We start from the raw sequence: 17,531 nt of genomic DNA, 5'->3' as shown, positions 1-17,531 counted from the left end.
ATATATATATATATATATTCTGCCACCTTACCAGGGTTAATTTGAAGAAAACATTTTGTAAATCTTAAAGTCCTATAGAGATGGAAGCAATTGTTACCACTATTCTTGTCCTGATACTTATTACCTATGGGGCTTTGGGCAAATTATTTCCCCCTCTGGACTCAATTTTCCTAACTTTGGCTCATCCCTCTCTCTCCATCCTATTGAACTCTAGTCCTGGGAAACTACCACCATTTACCTTCTCTGCTCCTCCTCCACATGTGCCTCAGAATGGTGCTGGAGGAAGGAAATCTCACAACCTGTTATCTGTTTTCAGCTGTGTCTACACTGCTTCAGGGTAATCCTTTTATTCTTCCCTAAATGACTCCCCAAAGTGACTATTTTAAATCTCCATTTATCTCAAGTCTACGATGTTCCTTTGCCCTTCCACTCAGAGATAATCAGTTATGAACATCTTCCCTCCTATTCTGTACTAAAATAACTCCTTGACATTATCCCTCATTCTTTCCTTTGCTCCAGTGTGTATGTTGTGTGTAATTTTCCTAGTTTATCTTTTATACAAATAAAATTAACATACAATTTTGTAGCCACAAATCTTAAACATCTGATTAAAGTACTGTATAAAATAATGTAAATTTCTCTGCAGTACTCACTGTCCTAGTATCAAAGGATCAAAGATTTAGAGAGATAAGTTACCTCAGAGATCACCTCATCCAGCCTCCTCATTTTGCAGTTTAGGAAACTCACTTGGCCAAAGTTACACAGTCACACAGTGGTAAAGATTTGAATTCAGGTCTTATAACTCCTTGCCCTTTCAGGATGTGTTAGGAACCCAGGGCTTGCTGGGGTGGGTGGTGAAGGTATAGGATTGTCCTTCTGCTTGGAGCTAAAACATTGAGAGGATATAGGCTCAGCCATATGGAACCCCTGTGGGGACTCCCCCACCCTTCCGCCCCAACTCCCATTCCTGACTTACTTCATCCAAGAGGATATAGGAGACTTAGGAAATGTGAAAGACAGAATGCCGCTAGGCGGGGTCTATGGAACAGAAGTGTCCTGGCATCTGACTGATGGGGTACATCCTCAGACTTCCATATCTACAGTGCCTGGCTTCTAGCTCTACCCACCATATACAACCTATGAGAAGCAGCCAGTCAATATTTGGTTGTAAGTTGTAGCCTTAAACATCCACCTCTTTCTCCAATAAAAGGTCTAGATCTTTTCCTGTAAGATCAAGACTTCTATTGAGAACAAGAGTGAGAAGAAGGTATGAGTATCTGTGGCTACTTCTACCCACTGCCAATTCTCAGTCCTGGATCAGTCCCATAAATCTATTTTTTACATTTGTATTGATGTCCTGGTTACCCAATGTCAACTGGTTCTAATACAAATTCTTGTTATCTAACTTTAGATGAGCCTCTCTGATCCACCAAGATCCTTTTAGTTTTACTCTTTTGGTTACCTCAGAGACTCTTACTTTCTTTTTCTGAAGCCATCTCCCACTCCTTTTCACAATTTCCTCCCACGTCCCACTAAGACTCCTACTTGAGTGAAAAATTAAGTCAACCTATCATGATCTCCCTTGTTTCCCTGCCTTGGTACCTCAAAACCTTCCTGTGTCTTCATCCATCCTCTCTTTCTTTATGTATCTAATGAAGACCCATCTCATCCCCATCTGTCTCATCCAGGAAATGGCCCTTCTTTAAAGAAAGATTCATTTCTTTAATATGTTTCTATTTCTTTACTCCTTTCCACAGCCAGTAAATAGCTTTAGATTTCCACCATCTTTAAAAAACAAACAAATAAAAAACCAAGAACAAACCTTTCCTTTATCCCACAATGTGATCAAGCTAGCTCTCCTTTCCCATTTAAGGCCAAACTTAAAAAAATCATCTATACTCACTGCCTTTATTTTCTCCCCACTGCCAATCCTTTATAATCTTGTTTTTGACACCCAGCATTATACTGAAACTTCACTACTTAAAATAATCAGTAATCTCTTAGCTGCTAAATCTAATGGTCTTTCATCAGTCCTTATCCTCCTTTTATCTCTAGGTAGCTGTTGATACTATTACCCCTCTCACTACCTACTTTCTCTTCTGTGTTGCCTTTGATTTTGTGATAATGGTTCTGTCCTGGTACTCCCATGCCTTCTTTCCTCTCTCTACACTATTTCCCTTGATGACTTTGGATGCTTTACACAGAGCTCTTTTTTATTCTATTGTAAAGGACTGGCTCTCTGGGGAAAAGAGTAGGAGATATATAGTTGGAAACCAAAAGATAGAGTTAATTTTTAAAAGAAGAGCATAAAGTTCTTGAAGGTAGGGATTGGTTTATTTTAGTTATTGTATCCTGAGCCCTTGACATAGTTTCTTGCATGCTGTTAGCATTTAATATATATTTCAAATTATTTGAAACATTGATTTTTGATACATATCTTCAAAGTATTCTCTGCTTTAAATCTTCTTGAAGCCAGCTAGGTGGTGCAGTGGACTTGGAGTCAGGAAGGCCTGAGTTCAAATCCAGCCTCATATACTTTCTAGCTGAGTCACTTTGGGCAAGTCACCTAACCTGTGTTTGCCTCTGTTTCTTCAACTTAAAATGAGAATTATAATAGTACCTACTTCCCAGGGATGTTTTGAGATAAGTTCTTAAGTACTGAAAAAAGCAATCATTACTATTAGTCACTTTATGACTTTGACCAAATAATTTCCTTTCTCTAAACCTCAGTTTCCTCATATGTAAGTAGAAAAGGCTGGACTAGATGATCTCTAAAACACTTTTCCATCTCTGATAGCCAGAGGCAGCTGTACAATGCCAGCTTTTTATCCATTCCTGTGAACTTTCCATTCTTTTTTGTCTGACAAAATATGGGAGCTTTTATTGATTTCTTTGGTCATGTGGATGGCTTCATTATCTGATAACATGTCTAAAAGAAACATTTTTTCCTTTAAAAAATAAATTTATTTATTTAATTTAGACTATTTTTCCATGGTTATAGGTTTCATGTTCTTTCCTGCCCTCCTTTCTTCCTCCTCCTATAGCCAATGAGCAATTCAACTGGGTTTTACATGTATCATTGATCAAGACCTATTTTCATTTTATTAACATTTGCACTAGACATTTAGTCTACAACCCCAGTCATGTCCCCATAGAATCATGTGATCAAACAAATGTTTTTCTATTGTGTTTCTGCTCCCACAGTTCTTTCTATGGATATGGATAGCATTCTTTCTCACAAGTCCCTCAGAATTGTTCTAGATTATTGTATTGCTGCTAGTAGAGAAATCCATTGTGTTCAATTGTACCACAGTGTATCCATCTCTGTGTATAATGTTCTGGTTTTGTTCCTTTCACTCTGCATCAATTCCTGCAGGTAGTTCCAGTTCACATGGAATTCCTCCAGGTCATTATTCCTTTCAGCACAATAATATTCCGTCACGATTAGATTCCACAATTTATTCAGCCATTCCCCAATCGAAGGGCATCCCCTCATTTTCCAATTTTTTGCCACCACAAAAAGCATGGCTATAAATATTTTTGTACAAGTCTTTTTCCATTTTATCTCTTTGGAGTACCAACCTAGCAGTGGTATGGCTGGATCAAAGGGTAAGCAGACTTTTAAAGCCCTTTGGGCATAATTCCAAATTGCCCTTCAGAATGGTAGAAACAACATTTTGTGTAAATTTTTGGATTAAGTGATGATATGCACCAAAATGCCTAGCAATAAATAGAAATGCAAATGGAAGTTATTGTACTGAAGGTCACAGAGAGACAGACCATAGCAGAAGTAGTTAGCATGATCATATTTAGGGCAAAAATAACCTGGTGATGTTGAATGTTAGAATTAGTTTTTTAATTTAGTTATAGATATCACTATGTGGAATATTTTCTCCAAACCTTTTTCTAGACATTTGATTCTGTCTTTTTCCAGTGTTTTTTTTTCTTCTTTTTTTCCCCATGGTATTAAAACCTCTTTGCTGGTTGTCAGAATTTCAAAGCCAGGTTTGTAGGAAGGAATAATAAAAATACAATAAATGATAGAAGAACACAACAAGAAAAAGTAATTTATGGTTAGAAACAAGTAAGACTTAATATTTTCTTTTCTAATTTATACCCCTTCTCTGGGCTCTACCAGTTAGATGCAGAGGGAGTAATAATTTATGTATCTCAGAAATTTATCTACATCTAGGATTTATGAAGCAGATAATTGGAATCAGAAAAGAGATAGTAAGGATATATGAAAAATAAGGCAGACTCTTTATGTATGGCTGTGACAGAATCTTAGAGGACTGAAGAATTGAGGTATTAGGGTTTGTCTTTAACTATTTCCCTCTAGCCTCCAAAGTCTTTTGCCCAGAGCAAGGGATATTCTGCCTTTGAATCAGTTAACTTTTAGGGCAGACAAAACAATCTTGCATCCAAGTGTATCATGGGAAGATCCTCAGGGCCATTAAGCAAGTTTATAGTGACCTTAGACCTTGTCTTCCTTGTTGAGAAAAAAAGCAGAAATTAAACACATACCAATGAACTAACCAATCGCCAGCCAAGAAACTTTAAGCACCTCCTATGTTCCAGGCATTATTTTAGGTGCTAGGAATGTAAGATTGAAACAATACTAACTTGCAATGGGCACAAGACTTATGGGAGCATATGCCCAAAGGCATAGGTTTTGACTAGCTCTGTAACCTTAGGCAAGTCATTTAACTGTTTTATACCTCAATCTTTTTATACACAAAATCAGAACTGGATTATGTCATAGCTGAGGTCCAACATTCTATATTCAATAGTCCTTACAACTCTGATATTCTGTGAGATTATGTATCTAGGAATTTGCCAATTCTAGCTAGTTCTACTTTGGTTATTCAGATGTTGCCAGTTCCAATCAGATATCTAGTTCCATTATTTCTGATATCCTAAACTTGTGCTCTTTCCACTGTGCTATGCTCCCTCTTTTAGTCTATCTAAATCCTGTCAATTCTTCTGTCAGGAAGATGTAGTTATTGAGCACTTACTCTGTACTGAGTACACCCTAATTGATTAGAGGTATGTGAATAAAGGAGGCCAGAAGAGATAGAGAGAAAAGGGAAAAGTGGATATAAAAACAAGAAAATGAAAAGAAATCAGGCCCTGATCTCAAGGATTTTAAAGCTAATTTGCTTTCTTACCTAGACACGAGGAGAATAAAGAGAGAAATAATACCAAGGGTATTATGAATATTCTTGCTGTCATTAAAGAATAGAATATAAGCATACTTTCTCAAAGCATTTTGTAGGTGCTAATGGGCTGTCCCACATAATTACTAGCACTCTCTTCTAAAGGACATATAGGAAGGAGATTAGTTGCCAAGTTAAACTGGAAAGAATTACAATTTGTGTAATTTAAGCAGGATATCTCTCTAAACATCCTGTGTTTTAAAAAATTGCTTTCAGAAAAAAACTGGCTATAGCTAGTATCTTGTCTTCATTAAAGGGTTGCTCTTCAGTATCTAAATATCACTGACTAATAACAGCTGCTACCTTCAGGACATTTAGTGTACTTCATAGGTTTACCCCTTCATAGATTATCACTGAGAAAGACCTTTGAGGTAACCTGGTCCAACTTCCTCATTTTATGGATGGAGATATGGAAGTTCATAATAGTTAAACGAATTGCTCTCACACAGCTAGTGACACAAACCCAAACAACAATATTATGCAATGTTGTGTTATAAATAAATACGAGAAGTTTAAGGGGAAGCTCATTACTAACTGGAAGATCAGGGAATACATAATGAAAGAGGTAACATTTGAATGACCTATAAAATGGGTGGGAATTTGATGAGTGAAGAGAAAGGTGTGGCATTTTATGCAGTAGTTTGGGAAACAAAGAGAAGATTAATTTGGCTAGAGCATTTAGTGTATGGAGGATAGTATTTTGAGATATAATTGGAAAGGAAGGATAACATCAAATTGAACAAATCTTTGAATGCTAGATAGTGGTCTTCAGATTTAAGCATTAAGGTTTACTTAGCAGCTCCAAAAGAATGGTTTGAAAAGAGGGAAAATGGAGGAAGGTAGGAAGGTCAGCTTCTTAGGAGCTGGTAGACCTAACATTATACATTGCTCAGACAAACAGATGATAAGGGAGGCCTGTATTAGCGTAGTAGAAGCAAGAATAGAGGGGAAAGGACAGATGATAGGGATATTACAGAGATGGAATGGACCAACCCACTTGAAGATTGAGGGAGAGGGAAAAGTAAAATATAACTTCAGAATTGCAAAAATGAGAGACTAAGTGATTAGTTGTACTATAGACTCTTTCCTCTTTTAGGAAAAGTAGTTCTGGTGTTAAAAAGAATAATTTTTAATTGTGGATTCTATTGAGGATGAGACATCCAATGGCCACACATGCAGTGCTGGCTCTGAAGAGAGTTTAGGGATGAAGAGATGAATTTTAGGGTCATCAAATAAAAGGGATAGTTGAGGTTGTGGATGAGATTAAGATTGCCTAGTGAGAGAATATAGAGAGTAAAGAGGAGCAAGGACAGATATTGGGGAAGATACACCTTAAAAAGGTTGAAAAAGTGATAGGCAGCCACAGAAAGGAATAGAGAAGGAGCAGTTAGAGAGGTAGAAAGAGAATGAAGAAAAAAGTATGGTGTTGGGATTACTGCAGCTCAGAACTTTTAAATTCTAGAGATCTGCCAACTTCACCTTCCCAGGGAGCTTGGATTACAAGTGTTTACCACTATGCCTGGTTCTGTAGTTATTTCTGTTCCTGTTGGGTTTTGTTTGCAATGTATAGAAATACTGATAATTTATGTGAATTTATATATCTTCTGGTTTTGCTGTTATTGTTTCAATTAATGTTAGTTGACTCTAGAGGTTTTCTAAGAAAAACATATCATCTCTGAGAAGGTATAATTTTGTTTCTTCTTTGCTTCTGCTTATTCCATGAATTTCTTTGTTTTGCCTTATTACTTTACTTAGCACTTCATCAGTTAGTAATAATGATAATGGCTATCCTTGCTTTAGCTTTGCTTTTATTAGAAAGGCCTCTAGTATATTCCTATTACATTTAATGATGACTCATTTAAGGAACAAGTCTATTTCTTCCTACATTAAGATTTTAAACAAATATAAATATATTTTGTTAGTTTTTTTATGTATGTTGACATAAGTATATGACTTTGTTGTTATTATTAATATAGCTTCATATGTTTATGGTTTTCCTAGTAATGATCCAACTCAATAATCTTGCTTTAAATTCAACTTGGTCACAGTGTATAATTTTTTTTTGTGGTATATTGATGTAGTCTCTTTGTTAATCTTTTATTTAAGATTTTATAGTTCTATAGTTCCATAGTTTTCTTTGTTTTGACTCTCCCTGATTTAGGTAATGATATGTATTTGTAGCAGATAAGAAGTTCGATAGGATCTTTTTCCATTTTTGTAAACAATTATGTAATAGTATAATTTTTTTTCTTTAAATGTTGGGAAGAATTAATTAATATCCATCTGGTCCTGGAATATTTCTTTTTTCTTTTGTGAATTCACTTATTGTTTGCTCAGTTCATTTTTCCTATGAGGAGGTTATTTAAATTCTTTATTTCTTTTTCTGTTCGTATGATTATTCTATATTTTTGTAAATATTCATTTCATTTGTCAGATTAATTTAATGGCATATCATTTGGTGAAATAGCTTCTTCCTAATGTCTTTTTTCCCTTTTTGTATTTATAACTTAATTTTCCTCTTTTAAGAAACTGAATTACCTTCTGGTTTAACTACCTGATTAAGAAAGATTCTAGTTCTATTTATTAATTCATTTTTATTATGTTTTCAGTTTTATTACTTTAAAAAAATTTCTAATTAAGCATTTTGGTGCTTAATTGGATTTTAAAATTTGTTGATTTTTGTGAGTTTTTTTTTCCTTTGGTTCAGTGTCCAATTACTTAATCATCATTTCTCTTTTCTATTGATTAAGGAGTTTATAACTTCCCCCCTAAGGATTGCTTTGACTGTCCTGTTTTTGAAGTTGTATATTATTTCTCTATATGTTTTTGACCCACTAATTCTTTATGATTACATTATTTAGTCATCATGTAAATTTTTAAATTCTCCTTTATTGATCCTTTAGTGAATAATTTTGTGCCGTTGTGGCCAATAAAGGGTATGTTTAACATTTTGCTTTTCTGCCTGACTCTATGATATTCTTATGCCCTAATATATGTCAATTTTTGTAGAAGGGAAATGGATAGCTATTAAATATTTGCCCCCTTTCGCTTTTCCATTTAGAAACCACCAGAGATTTAGCATCTCTAGCTTTTCTAAAATTCTTTTCAGGCCTTTAATTTCTTTCTTGTTCCTTTTTTTTCTGTTGTATTAGACTAGATTTGAGAAGAGATAAACTGTTGTTCTCCACTACTATCATTTTACTATTTCACCTAAAAATTTCACTTTTAAGTATTTAGATGCTATGCCATTACATGCATATATCTTAAGAACTGATGTTAATTCATTATCTATGGTACCTTTAACAATAATTCAGTTTTTCTGTTTATTTTTTAACAGCCTATTTCTTTTTCTGACTTGTCAAAGATTGTGATTATGATCAGTGCTTTTTAAAATTAGAATTAAAGCATAATAGTTTTCCTCAATTTATTATTTTAAATCTGTTTTACATGTTCTACCATGAAACTTTTATTTTTCAGGTGTGTTTTTTTATAAACAACATATTGTTTAATTCTATTTTGTAATATATTCTACTATCCACTCCACTTTTACCATTGAATTCATCTGTTCATTTTAAAGGTTATGATCGTTCCCTGGGTATTTCCTTCTAATTTGCTTACATGTTTTTTTCTCTTTGGTCACCACACCTTCACAAAGAAAAGGGAGATGGAGTGAGAGGGAATGAATAGAGAACTAATGATCTTTGAAGTTCCTGCTCTTTCTCAGGCTGTTTGTCTTCCTTGATCTTTGTTAATATGGTTGTGGGAGAGCACTGGGCAATACTGCTTCCTCCTACTCTGCCATCTTTGTCAGTTGACCTCCTACTTCTCATCCTTACATTCTTCTAACTTCCCCAATCATTTGACACTACATTCTTCAGTGTTACTGGTGATTTATTAATTGCTAAATCCAATGGCCTTTTCTTCTTCTTTATTTTCTAATCTTTTTCCAGCTTTTGGAAGAGACAGCTTCTTTCCACCCCCACGTCCATTTATTCTTTAATTCCTGGATTCATTGACATTTCTCTTTCCTTATTTTTCTCCTACCTGTATGACTACTTCTTCTTACTCTCCTTTGTTCAATCATCCATCTCCCACACATTATTCAGGGGTGTTCTCTAGGACTCTTTCCAGGGCCTTCTTTGTTTATGACCATTCTCTTGATGGTCTAACCAGGTCTCATGGGTTCGTTCTTTTCAATTTAACATAGATTACTCCAAAATCTATTTCTCTGTACCTGAGTTCCCCTCCACAGCAGTCTTGCATCTAAAGTTCAGTCTATCTGAACTGGAGCCCATCATCTTTCCCCTAAATTTGCCCATCCTCTAAATTTCCCTAATTTCATTGAGAAAGCCATCGTATAATTACATAAGTTAATTACTCTAGAATCATCCTTCATTTTTCCCTTTACTTCCTGCCTCATATCTAGTTATTTTTCAAATTATAATGATTCTACCTCTTCATATCTGTTCCCTCTTCTCACTTCACTTGTCCAACAACCTAATACAGACTAGTAAGGTATACTGAATCATGATATAGTTGACACAGCACTGGATTTGGATTTCAAAGACCTTGTTTATAATCACAGACTGTCTACTTACCACCTATGTAAATGACTTGGGCAAGTAGCTTAAGCTCTCTGGACCCTGTACTTCATGATAAAGTAAGGGTGAATTCAGTGATCTGTAAAGTAACTTTCATCTCTAAGTGTATGATTGTATGACTCTAGGCTTGTATTCTTGCAGTGGCCTTCTAATTGTTCTCCCCAATTTTATTCTTTGTCCATCCTTCATATGGATATTTAAGCAATTTTCTTAAACACCTGTCTTACCATGTCACTTACCCGTTCAAAAACTTTTAGTGGCTCCCTGTAGCTTCTATATAATATACAGTGTGTCTCCCAATCTTTCCCCTCCATTACAGATATATTTTGAGTTCCAAATTCTTTCTTAAACCCTCCCTGAGATGGTGGGCAATTTGATATAGATTATACAGGGGCTATCATATAATACATATTTCTATATTCATCATGTTGTAGTAAAAGACATGTATCACTAAAAAAAAAACTTCTTGAGGAAAAATGGTATGCTTTAATCTGCATTCAGACTCCATCAGTTCTTTCTCTGGTGTTAGATGGCATTTTTTGTCTTGAGTTCTTTGGAACTTTGGATCATTATATTGCTCATAATTCCTAAGTCATTCACAGCTGGTTATCGACAGTATTATTATTACTGTGTATAATGGTCTCCTGGTTTTGCTCACTTCACTCTGCATCGGTTTATATAAGTCTTTCCAGGTTTTTCTGAAATTGTCCTGTTCATCATTTCTTATAAGCAAAATAGTATTCCCTTACAATTGTTTACAACAATGTATTCAATTGATGGACATCCCCATAATTTCCAATTCTTTGCAACAACAAAAAGAGTGGCCATAAAAAGTTTCATACAATATGTCCTTCCCTTTTTTTAAAAAATCTCTTTGGGATATAGACGTAGCAGTAGTATTGCTAGATCAAAACCTATGCACAGTGTTAGAACCCTTAGGGCAGTGTTCTAATTTGCTCTCCAGAATGGTTGAATCAATTCACAACTTTACATACATGTCCATTAGTTTTCCCATATCCCTTGATTTTTAAAGTCATTCAAAACCGGGCTTCAACCTGTCTTTCAAGAGTTATTTCACATATCTCCTCTTAAAACATTTTGTTTCTGTGGGCCAAATTTGGTCTACAAGCTGAACTTTATATTCCATATCCTGTGTTCAGGCCTTAACATAGAGGAATATACACCCTCCATTCTTTTTTTTTAATTTTTAATTTTTAGAAAAATTGTCCATGGTTACATAATTCATGTTTTTACTTTACCCTTCACTCCTTCAAATGCTGCCCCCCTCCCCACCCCCTTAGCTAACTCATATTTCCACTGGTTTTAACATGTGTGGTCTGTCAATACTTATTTAAATATTGTTGATAGTTACATTGGTGTGGTCTTTTTGTCACTCTCCCTTCTTACCCAACTCTGAGAATCCATCCCTATCTCAGTTGTTATTTCCCCCTCTCTCCTCAAATTTCCTTTCAGTTATTTGTGTGCATGTTGTAAATGCACCTTCTCCCAGCCACCTCTTGCAATCAAATGTAAGCTCCTTGAGGGGAAGAACTTAATCACTTCTGATTTTATTTTTAAGCACCAAACAGAGTTCTTTGCATCCAGCAGCAACTTGATAAATTCTTTTCCCTCATTAAATTAAATATATTTTCTTCTTTGACCAGAAGACAGAATGTACCATGAGTTTTGTGGAATGGGAGTGGAGTGCTGGACAAGCTCATATGTTCATAGGCACCTCAGTAGAAGTAAAAGGAGTGGTGGGGGTGGATGGTAAATTTTTGGAAAGAAAAAAGGGGAAAAAAGCTTGGGACAGGCTTTGGAGAAATGATTTGCTACATTTGGAGAAAAATATGACAAAGCAAGAATAGATTATTTAATAGCATTGAGGTTCCAGATGAAATTGTTTAGCATAAATTGTTAGTATTTGAGTTTAGTTTCCTTTTGTGCTTTGTGTTTGGAAGAAGCTTTAGATAAAATATAAACATATCTTTTTGCAGATGATTAATCTGAGGCCAATAATTGGTAACAGAGCAGGAGTTTTACCCCGAAGTCCTTTCTCTCTAAATTCAGTATTTTAAAAAATCCCTTCCTCATTGTTGAATTCCTACCCATCCTAGTAAGCCCACTAGAAATGTTACCACCTCAAGAAAGCTTTCTTTGATGCCACTAGTCAATAGTAACCTTCCCTCCAAGATTACATGTATCCTTTTATTGGCTATTTCTGCTAGCATTTGTGTATCATTTTTCACTATAATTACCTATGTTTATGTCCTATTTGCTATCTGAGATCAAAGGGTAAGTTTAATCTATGCTTTGTATATCTCCTTTGCACTGCATATTGTAAGTGCTTCATAATATTTATTGAGTTAAATTTAACCTTAGAGGCTATAGGATAGAGGTCATAATTGTAGTTTTTGGAATGTCTTAAGACTGGGCTAGTTAATTTAGCCTTCAACCCAGGAAATTGGAAATTATTATATGTAGTGACTTGTATCATATTATATAGTTGTTATATATAATATCATATTAAAAACCAATAATAAGAGACAGCATGGTATAGAGTCAAGAAGACCTGGGTTTAAATCTCACCTCTAACACATAATGGCTATGTGATGCTATAAGTCATTGAACCTCAGGCAATTCTCCAAGACTAGACATTGCAGATAGAACCTAAACTTCATTGCTGGAAGGATTAATTATTACCCCCCTCTCACAGAAAACAAATCCATTCTTGCCACCTATTATCTCAGATTCCCTCTCCCTTATGTATCTAAGCTCATTTAGCTACATAGGAAGTAGAGAAGATTGCCTACAAGTATGCCTACACTTTCTCTCCTCTCATTCTCTTCTTGACTCTGCAGTCTAACTTCCTACCTTATTCAACTCTCCAAAGTTATAGATCTCTTAATTGCTAAATCCAAAGGCTTTTTAAAAATCAATTCTCATGCTTCTTTTTCTTTCTGCAGCCTTTTGACATTGTCAGTCATCCTTTTAATAATCTCTTCTCTCTCATTTTTCAGTTCATAAGGATTCAACTTTTATCTTTATGTTAATGATTCCCAAATCTTATCTAGCCTGAGCTTCTTTCTTGACCTCCAATTTTATATATTCACCTCCCTACTGGACATATCAAACTGCAGGTCCAGCAGAAATCATAAACTCAGCATATCTAAAACTGAATTCATCTTCAACTCTTCTATAGACTTCCTCAACCCACCTCCATAGCCAACCTATTACCATGTCTTGTCAACTCTAACTTTGTAACATCTCCTCTGACAGCTGTCACTCTAGTGCAGGCTTTTATCACTTCATAAATGGACTACTGCAGTAGTCTTTTTGGTCTCTCTTCCTCAAGGTTCCCCCTACTCCGGATAGGCTTTACTCAGCCAACAAATTGATCTTCCTATAGATTTGATCTTGTCACTCTCCATCCCCATTCAATAAATTCCATCTTATTACCTCCAGGATCAAATGTAAAATCCTCTGGCTTTTAAAGCCCTTCATAACTCATTCCCCTCTTATGTTTCCAATGTTCTTATTCCTCTCAATGTATTCTATGATCAATTGACATTAGCTTCCTTGAATTTTATTGCCCAAGAGACTCCATCTTCTGAATCCAAGCACTTTCACTGGCTTTCTTCCTTTCCTGGAATGCTCTCCCTCTAATCAACACCCACTGGCCTCCCTGGCTTCTTTCAAGTCCCACCTAAAATCCTACCTTCTACAAGAAGCCTTTCCTAATACTCCTTAATACTAATGCCTCCCTCTTTCGGTTATCTCCAATTTATTGTCTCTATCTTGATTGTACATAATTGTTTGCATGTTCTCTTCCCCGTTAGACCAGAAATTCTTGAGAGCTGGGACTGTTTTTTGACTTTCTTTGTATATTTAGTACTTAGCACAGTGTCTGGTACTTAATATAAACTTAATAAATTCTTGTTGACTGATAGAAATAAGTAATTTTTTGGACCAAAATATGTAATATCTTAACATTATCTATAGAAAAATGAAAAACATTAATGATATATACATGTTTCAGGTGATTGTGAAGACAAGGACAGAATACCAGCCTGACCAGAAGAACAAAGGAAAACTACGGGTGCCAAAAATTGCTGAGTTTACAGTCAGTTTTACTGATGGAGTAACAGAAAGATTAAAGGTAAGATTGGTTACCATTAACTATGATATCTCTATTCAGATACAGCAGATCTTGGCAAAAGTAACAGGAGACAGTCAAGGTTACCTTCTAGCTAATGCCATAATGCCTTTGGGTTAGATTCACTGATAAAGACAAAATAGGAAGAGATTTTGGTCCTATCACATCCTCTCCTATCATCCTTTCTCACTCTCACACTGAATCCAATCCAGTTTCCATATTTCCTCATTCATTCATTCAACAATAAGGGTAGGGTAGTAGAAAGAACCTTGGGCTCAAGTCTTGCTTATATATTTATTAGCTATATGATCCTTTGTAGGTCACTTCCCTTCCCTGGCCCTTAGTTTATTTACCTATAAAATAAGAGGTGGAACTAAAACATTTTTAAGGTCCCCTCCTGCTCCAATAGCCTGTAATTAGGATCTCCAAGACTTCTCTAAGGTGCCATGATTTGTGTATTTTTTCCTTTTCTCTCTCCCCATATGACCCCTCCCCCTCAGCAGTGAGATGTTACATTGAAAAAAACAACTTTATTATTTTTCCCATTAGGTGTGTTTTTTTTTCCTGAAAAAGATAGATGTATTCTGAGCTGCCATTCACTCACCTATGAGATAAGACATTCAGCCCTTATTGCACCCCTTAATATTATCAATTAATTAATAAACATTTATTAAGTAACTATTATGTGCCAGAAATTTTTCTAAGCACTAGAGATACCAAAAAAACCCCAACAAAATATAGTCCCTGCATTCAGGAAATTTGCAATTTCTTGAGGAGACAACATGCAAACAAAAGTATACAAAGCAAGCTATATATAGGATAAATGGGAAATAATTAATGTCACCTATATATAACATTAGAGGGTAGAAAGGCAAGTCAATGTGGATAGTTCAAGGCCCTAGTGATCCTTTATGGATGGTTCTGAAGAAAGGGGCCTCAAATTTTTCTTTATTACCTGTTATCTTTTGTGAGTGTATTAGTAAATTATCCATTGTATTTGTTGTATTTTACTTTATGCTCATTAATATTGCTGTTGTCATTATTTTATTCTTCTTTTGGCTTTTTTCCTCCCTTTTCTCAATGCATGTAAGTCTCCATGTTCTTCTGAATTCTTCATATTTATCATTCCTTATGATATCTATCAGTTCAATTATGATACTTGTAAAGACACAGAGTGTCACAATGGAAAGGAATTTCTCAAAATAATTACCCTCACAACCTCATTTCACATATGAGAAGACTGAGGTCCAGAGGGAATTTCTAACTTGTTCAAGGCCACGCAGCATTCTTTCCTCTTTTTAATACTCATAGAGTTTTATAAAAGCATTTTATTTACATTTTTTCATTGGAGCCTCTTATCCCTATAAGGTTAGGTACTATGTAATCTTCATTCTTTGGAGGTGGAAACAGAAATTCAGAAAAGCTCATTGTCTATAGCTATACAACTAGGGAAGAATTAGGATTCATTTCCCTATTTGGGGTTTTCTTGGCAAAGATTTGAAATCTGGAATTATTTGGTTCGTCATTTTCTCCTCCAGCTCATTTGACAAACGAAGAGAGTAAGGTACATAGGGATAAATGATTTGTCTAGAAAGTCACACAGCTAATAAGTGTCTGAGACTGAATTTGAACTCAGATCTTCTTGACTTTAGGCCTGATACTCTATCCATTGGGCCACCTACCTGCCCAGGTGGAGTCAGAAAACTTAGGTTCAAATCCTCCTCCCTCCTACTTATAACTATGTTATTTTGGGCAAGCCCTTTAATCTCAGTTTTCTCAACTATGAAATTATATTAAATAATCCCTCAATCTCTTCAATTAATGAAATACCTGGTATGTTTAAGGTGCTTTGTATACAGAAGGAAAAAAGCTAGTCCTTACATTTACATTCTAGCTGGGAAAATAAAAACAAAATATTTATGCAAGTATATACATGATAAATTCAAAATAAATTTTTGGAGGATGAGAAGGTGCTAGCAGGTAGTTAAGTCAGGCAAGGCTTTGTGTAGGAAGGTGCTTCTGGTGCTGAGTTCCATGCAGAAGAGGAGATCAGGAGATGATGACTTCCAGACAAGAGGCACTGCCCATGCAAAGGTTGGGAGTGGGGAGGTGAATGTCATGTGTGAATAATGGCAAGGAGACTAGTGAGACCAAGCCACAGAATGTGAGGAAGGTGGAATGTATTTTAAAGTTGGAAAGGTAGGCTGGGGCCAGGTCACGAAGGGTTTAAAATGCCAGAAAGAGTCATTTCTACTTCTAGCTTTAAATGCTACGCTTTTATGTAGAGGCAATGAAGAGACAACAAAAAGGGAAACGAGAAATAAAAGGGAGGGAGATACTAGTCTCAGCCAAGGGGGGAGACTTTATGAAGGAGATAGTAAGTGAACTACATCTGGAAAGAAGAGGAGGATTCAGACAGGTCGAGACAGGGAGAATATTCTAGGCACGGATGATTGCCCAGGACGAGTTCAGAGTCTTTGCTGTAACTGAGGTGTTTACAGTGGGACATCTAGTTAGAGAACAGTGCTCAGGGGATGGAGCCAAGAAAGATAATTTGGTTCTAAAAAAGTGACTTCAGAGAGGAGGCAAGTTCTAGGCAGTTCTAGGCAAGATTTGAATGAGAGAGAGAAGTTGCTTTCGCCTGGGGACCTCGAGGAAGGCTCCATGCAGGAGGTGGCATCCTATGTAGGTTTTGAAGATAGAGAGAGGCATTTTATGGGCGTTGATAAGCTGAAGGGAGTGATTCCAGGGAAGGCGTATAGTCTGAGATGTGAGAGAGCACAGTGAGGACACGAGGAGGAGAGGATAGTGAACTGCCTGACATAAGCACAAAGCAGAGTATGTGAAGGAGAAGAGCGAGAGGTAATAGAGGAAAGTTTACTCTGGAGACAGTTCCCAGAGTGTTTTGAACACCAAGATCAGGACTTTTTGCTTTTTCTACCAGGGGAATGGAGAGTCATTGAGGCACTTAGGTGGACCTGGAATTAGGAAGACCCGAGTTCAAATCTTGCTTCACACACTTACTGTATGTCCTCTGTCTCAGTGTCCTCAACTGTAAAATTAGTATAATAATAGCACATACCTCCAAAAATTGTTGTGAGGATATTTGTAAAACTCTTAGCATAGTATAAGCACATATAATGCACACACACACACACACACACACACACACACACATATATGTATATGATATACATATATCTTTAAAATATGCATTCCCACAAACTATATACACATTACAGATATGCACACACATACACAATACATATATGTATGTACACACATGTTAGCTGTTATCATTATTTGAGAAGGGAAGAGTATTGTCATATTTAAACAAGAGGCAACTAGGTGGCACAGGGCATCGAGTGCTGGGCAGGAGTCAGGAAGATCTGAATTCAAATGTGGCTTCAGATACTTACTTAGCTCTGGGCAAGTCACTTAATCTCTATTTTGTCTCAATTTCCTGAGGATAATAATAACACCGACCTTGCAGGGTGATTGAGAGGTTCAAATAAGAGAATATTCATAAAGCACTTAAAGCTCTATATAAATGCTTCT

General features: G+C 35.9%; 1 protein-coding gene across 1 annotated transcript in view; it reads left to right on the top strand.

Moving 5' to 3' along the window:
* Positions 1-17,531, top strand: part of NSG2 (neuronal vesicle trafficking associated 2) — a 70,538-nt gene that overhangs the window by 9,705 nt on the left and 43,302 nt on the right. The window contains exon 2 of the mRNA XM_044661674.1: positions 13,857-13,976. Coding sequence (XP_044517609.1) covers positions 13,857-13,976 — 120 coding nt within the window. The remainder of the gene's footprint in view (positions 1-13,856; positions 13,977-17,531) is intronic.

The sequence above is a fragment of the Gracilinanus agilis genome, chromosome 2 (genome assembly GCF_016433145.1).
Source record: "Gracilinanus agilis isolate LMUSP501 chromosome 2, AgileGrace, whole genome shotgun sequence".
Classification (NCBI taxonomy): domain Eukaryota; kingdom Metazoa; phylum Chordata; class Mammalia; order Didelphimorphia; family Didelphidae; genus Gracilinanus; species Gracilinanus agilis.
Note: the sequence above shows the minus strand (reverse complement) of the source record. Positions and strands in the feature narration are given on the sequence as shown.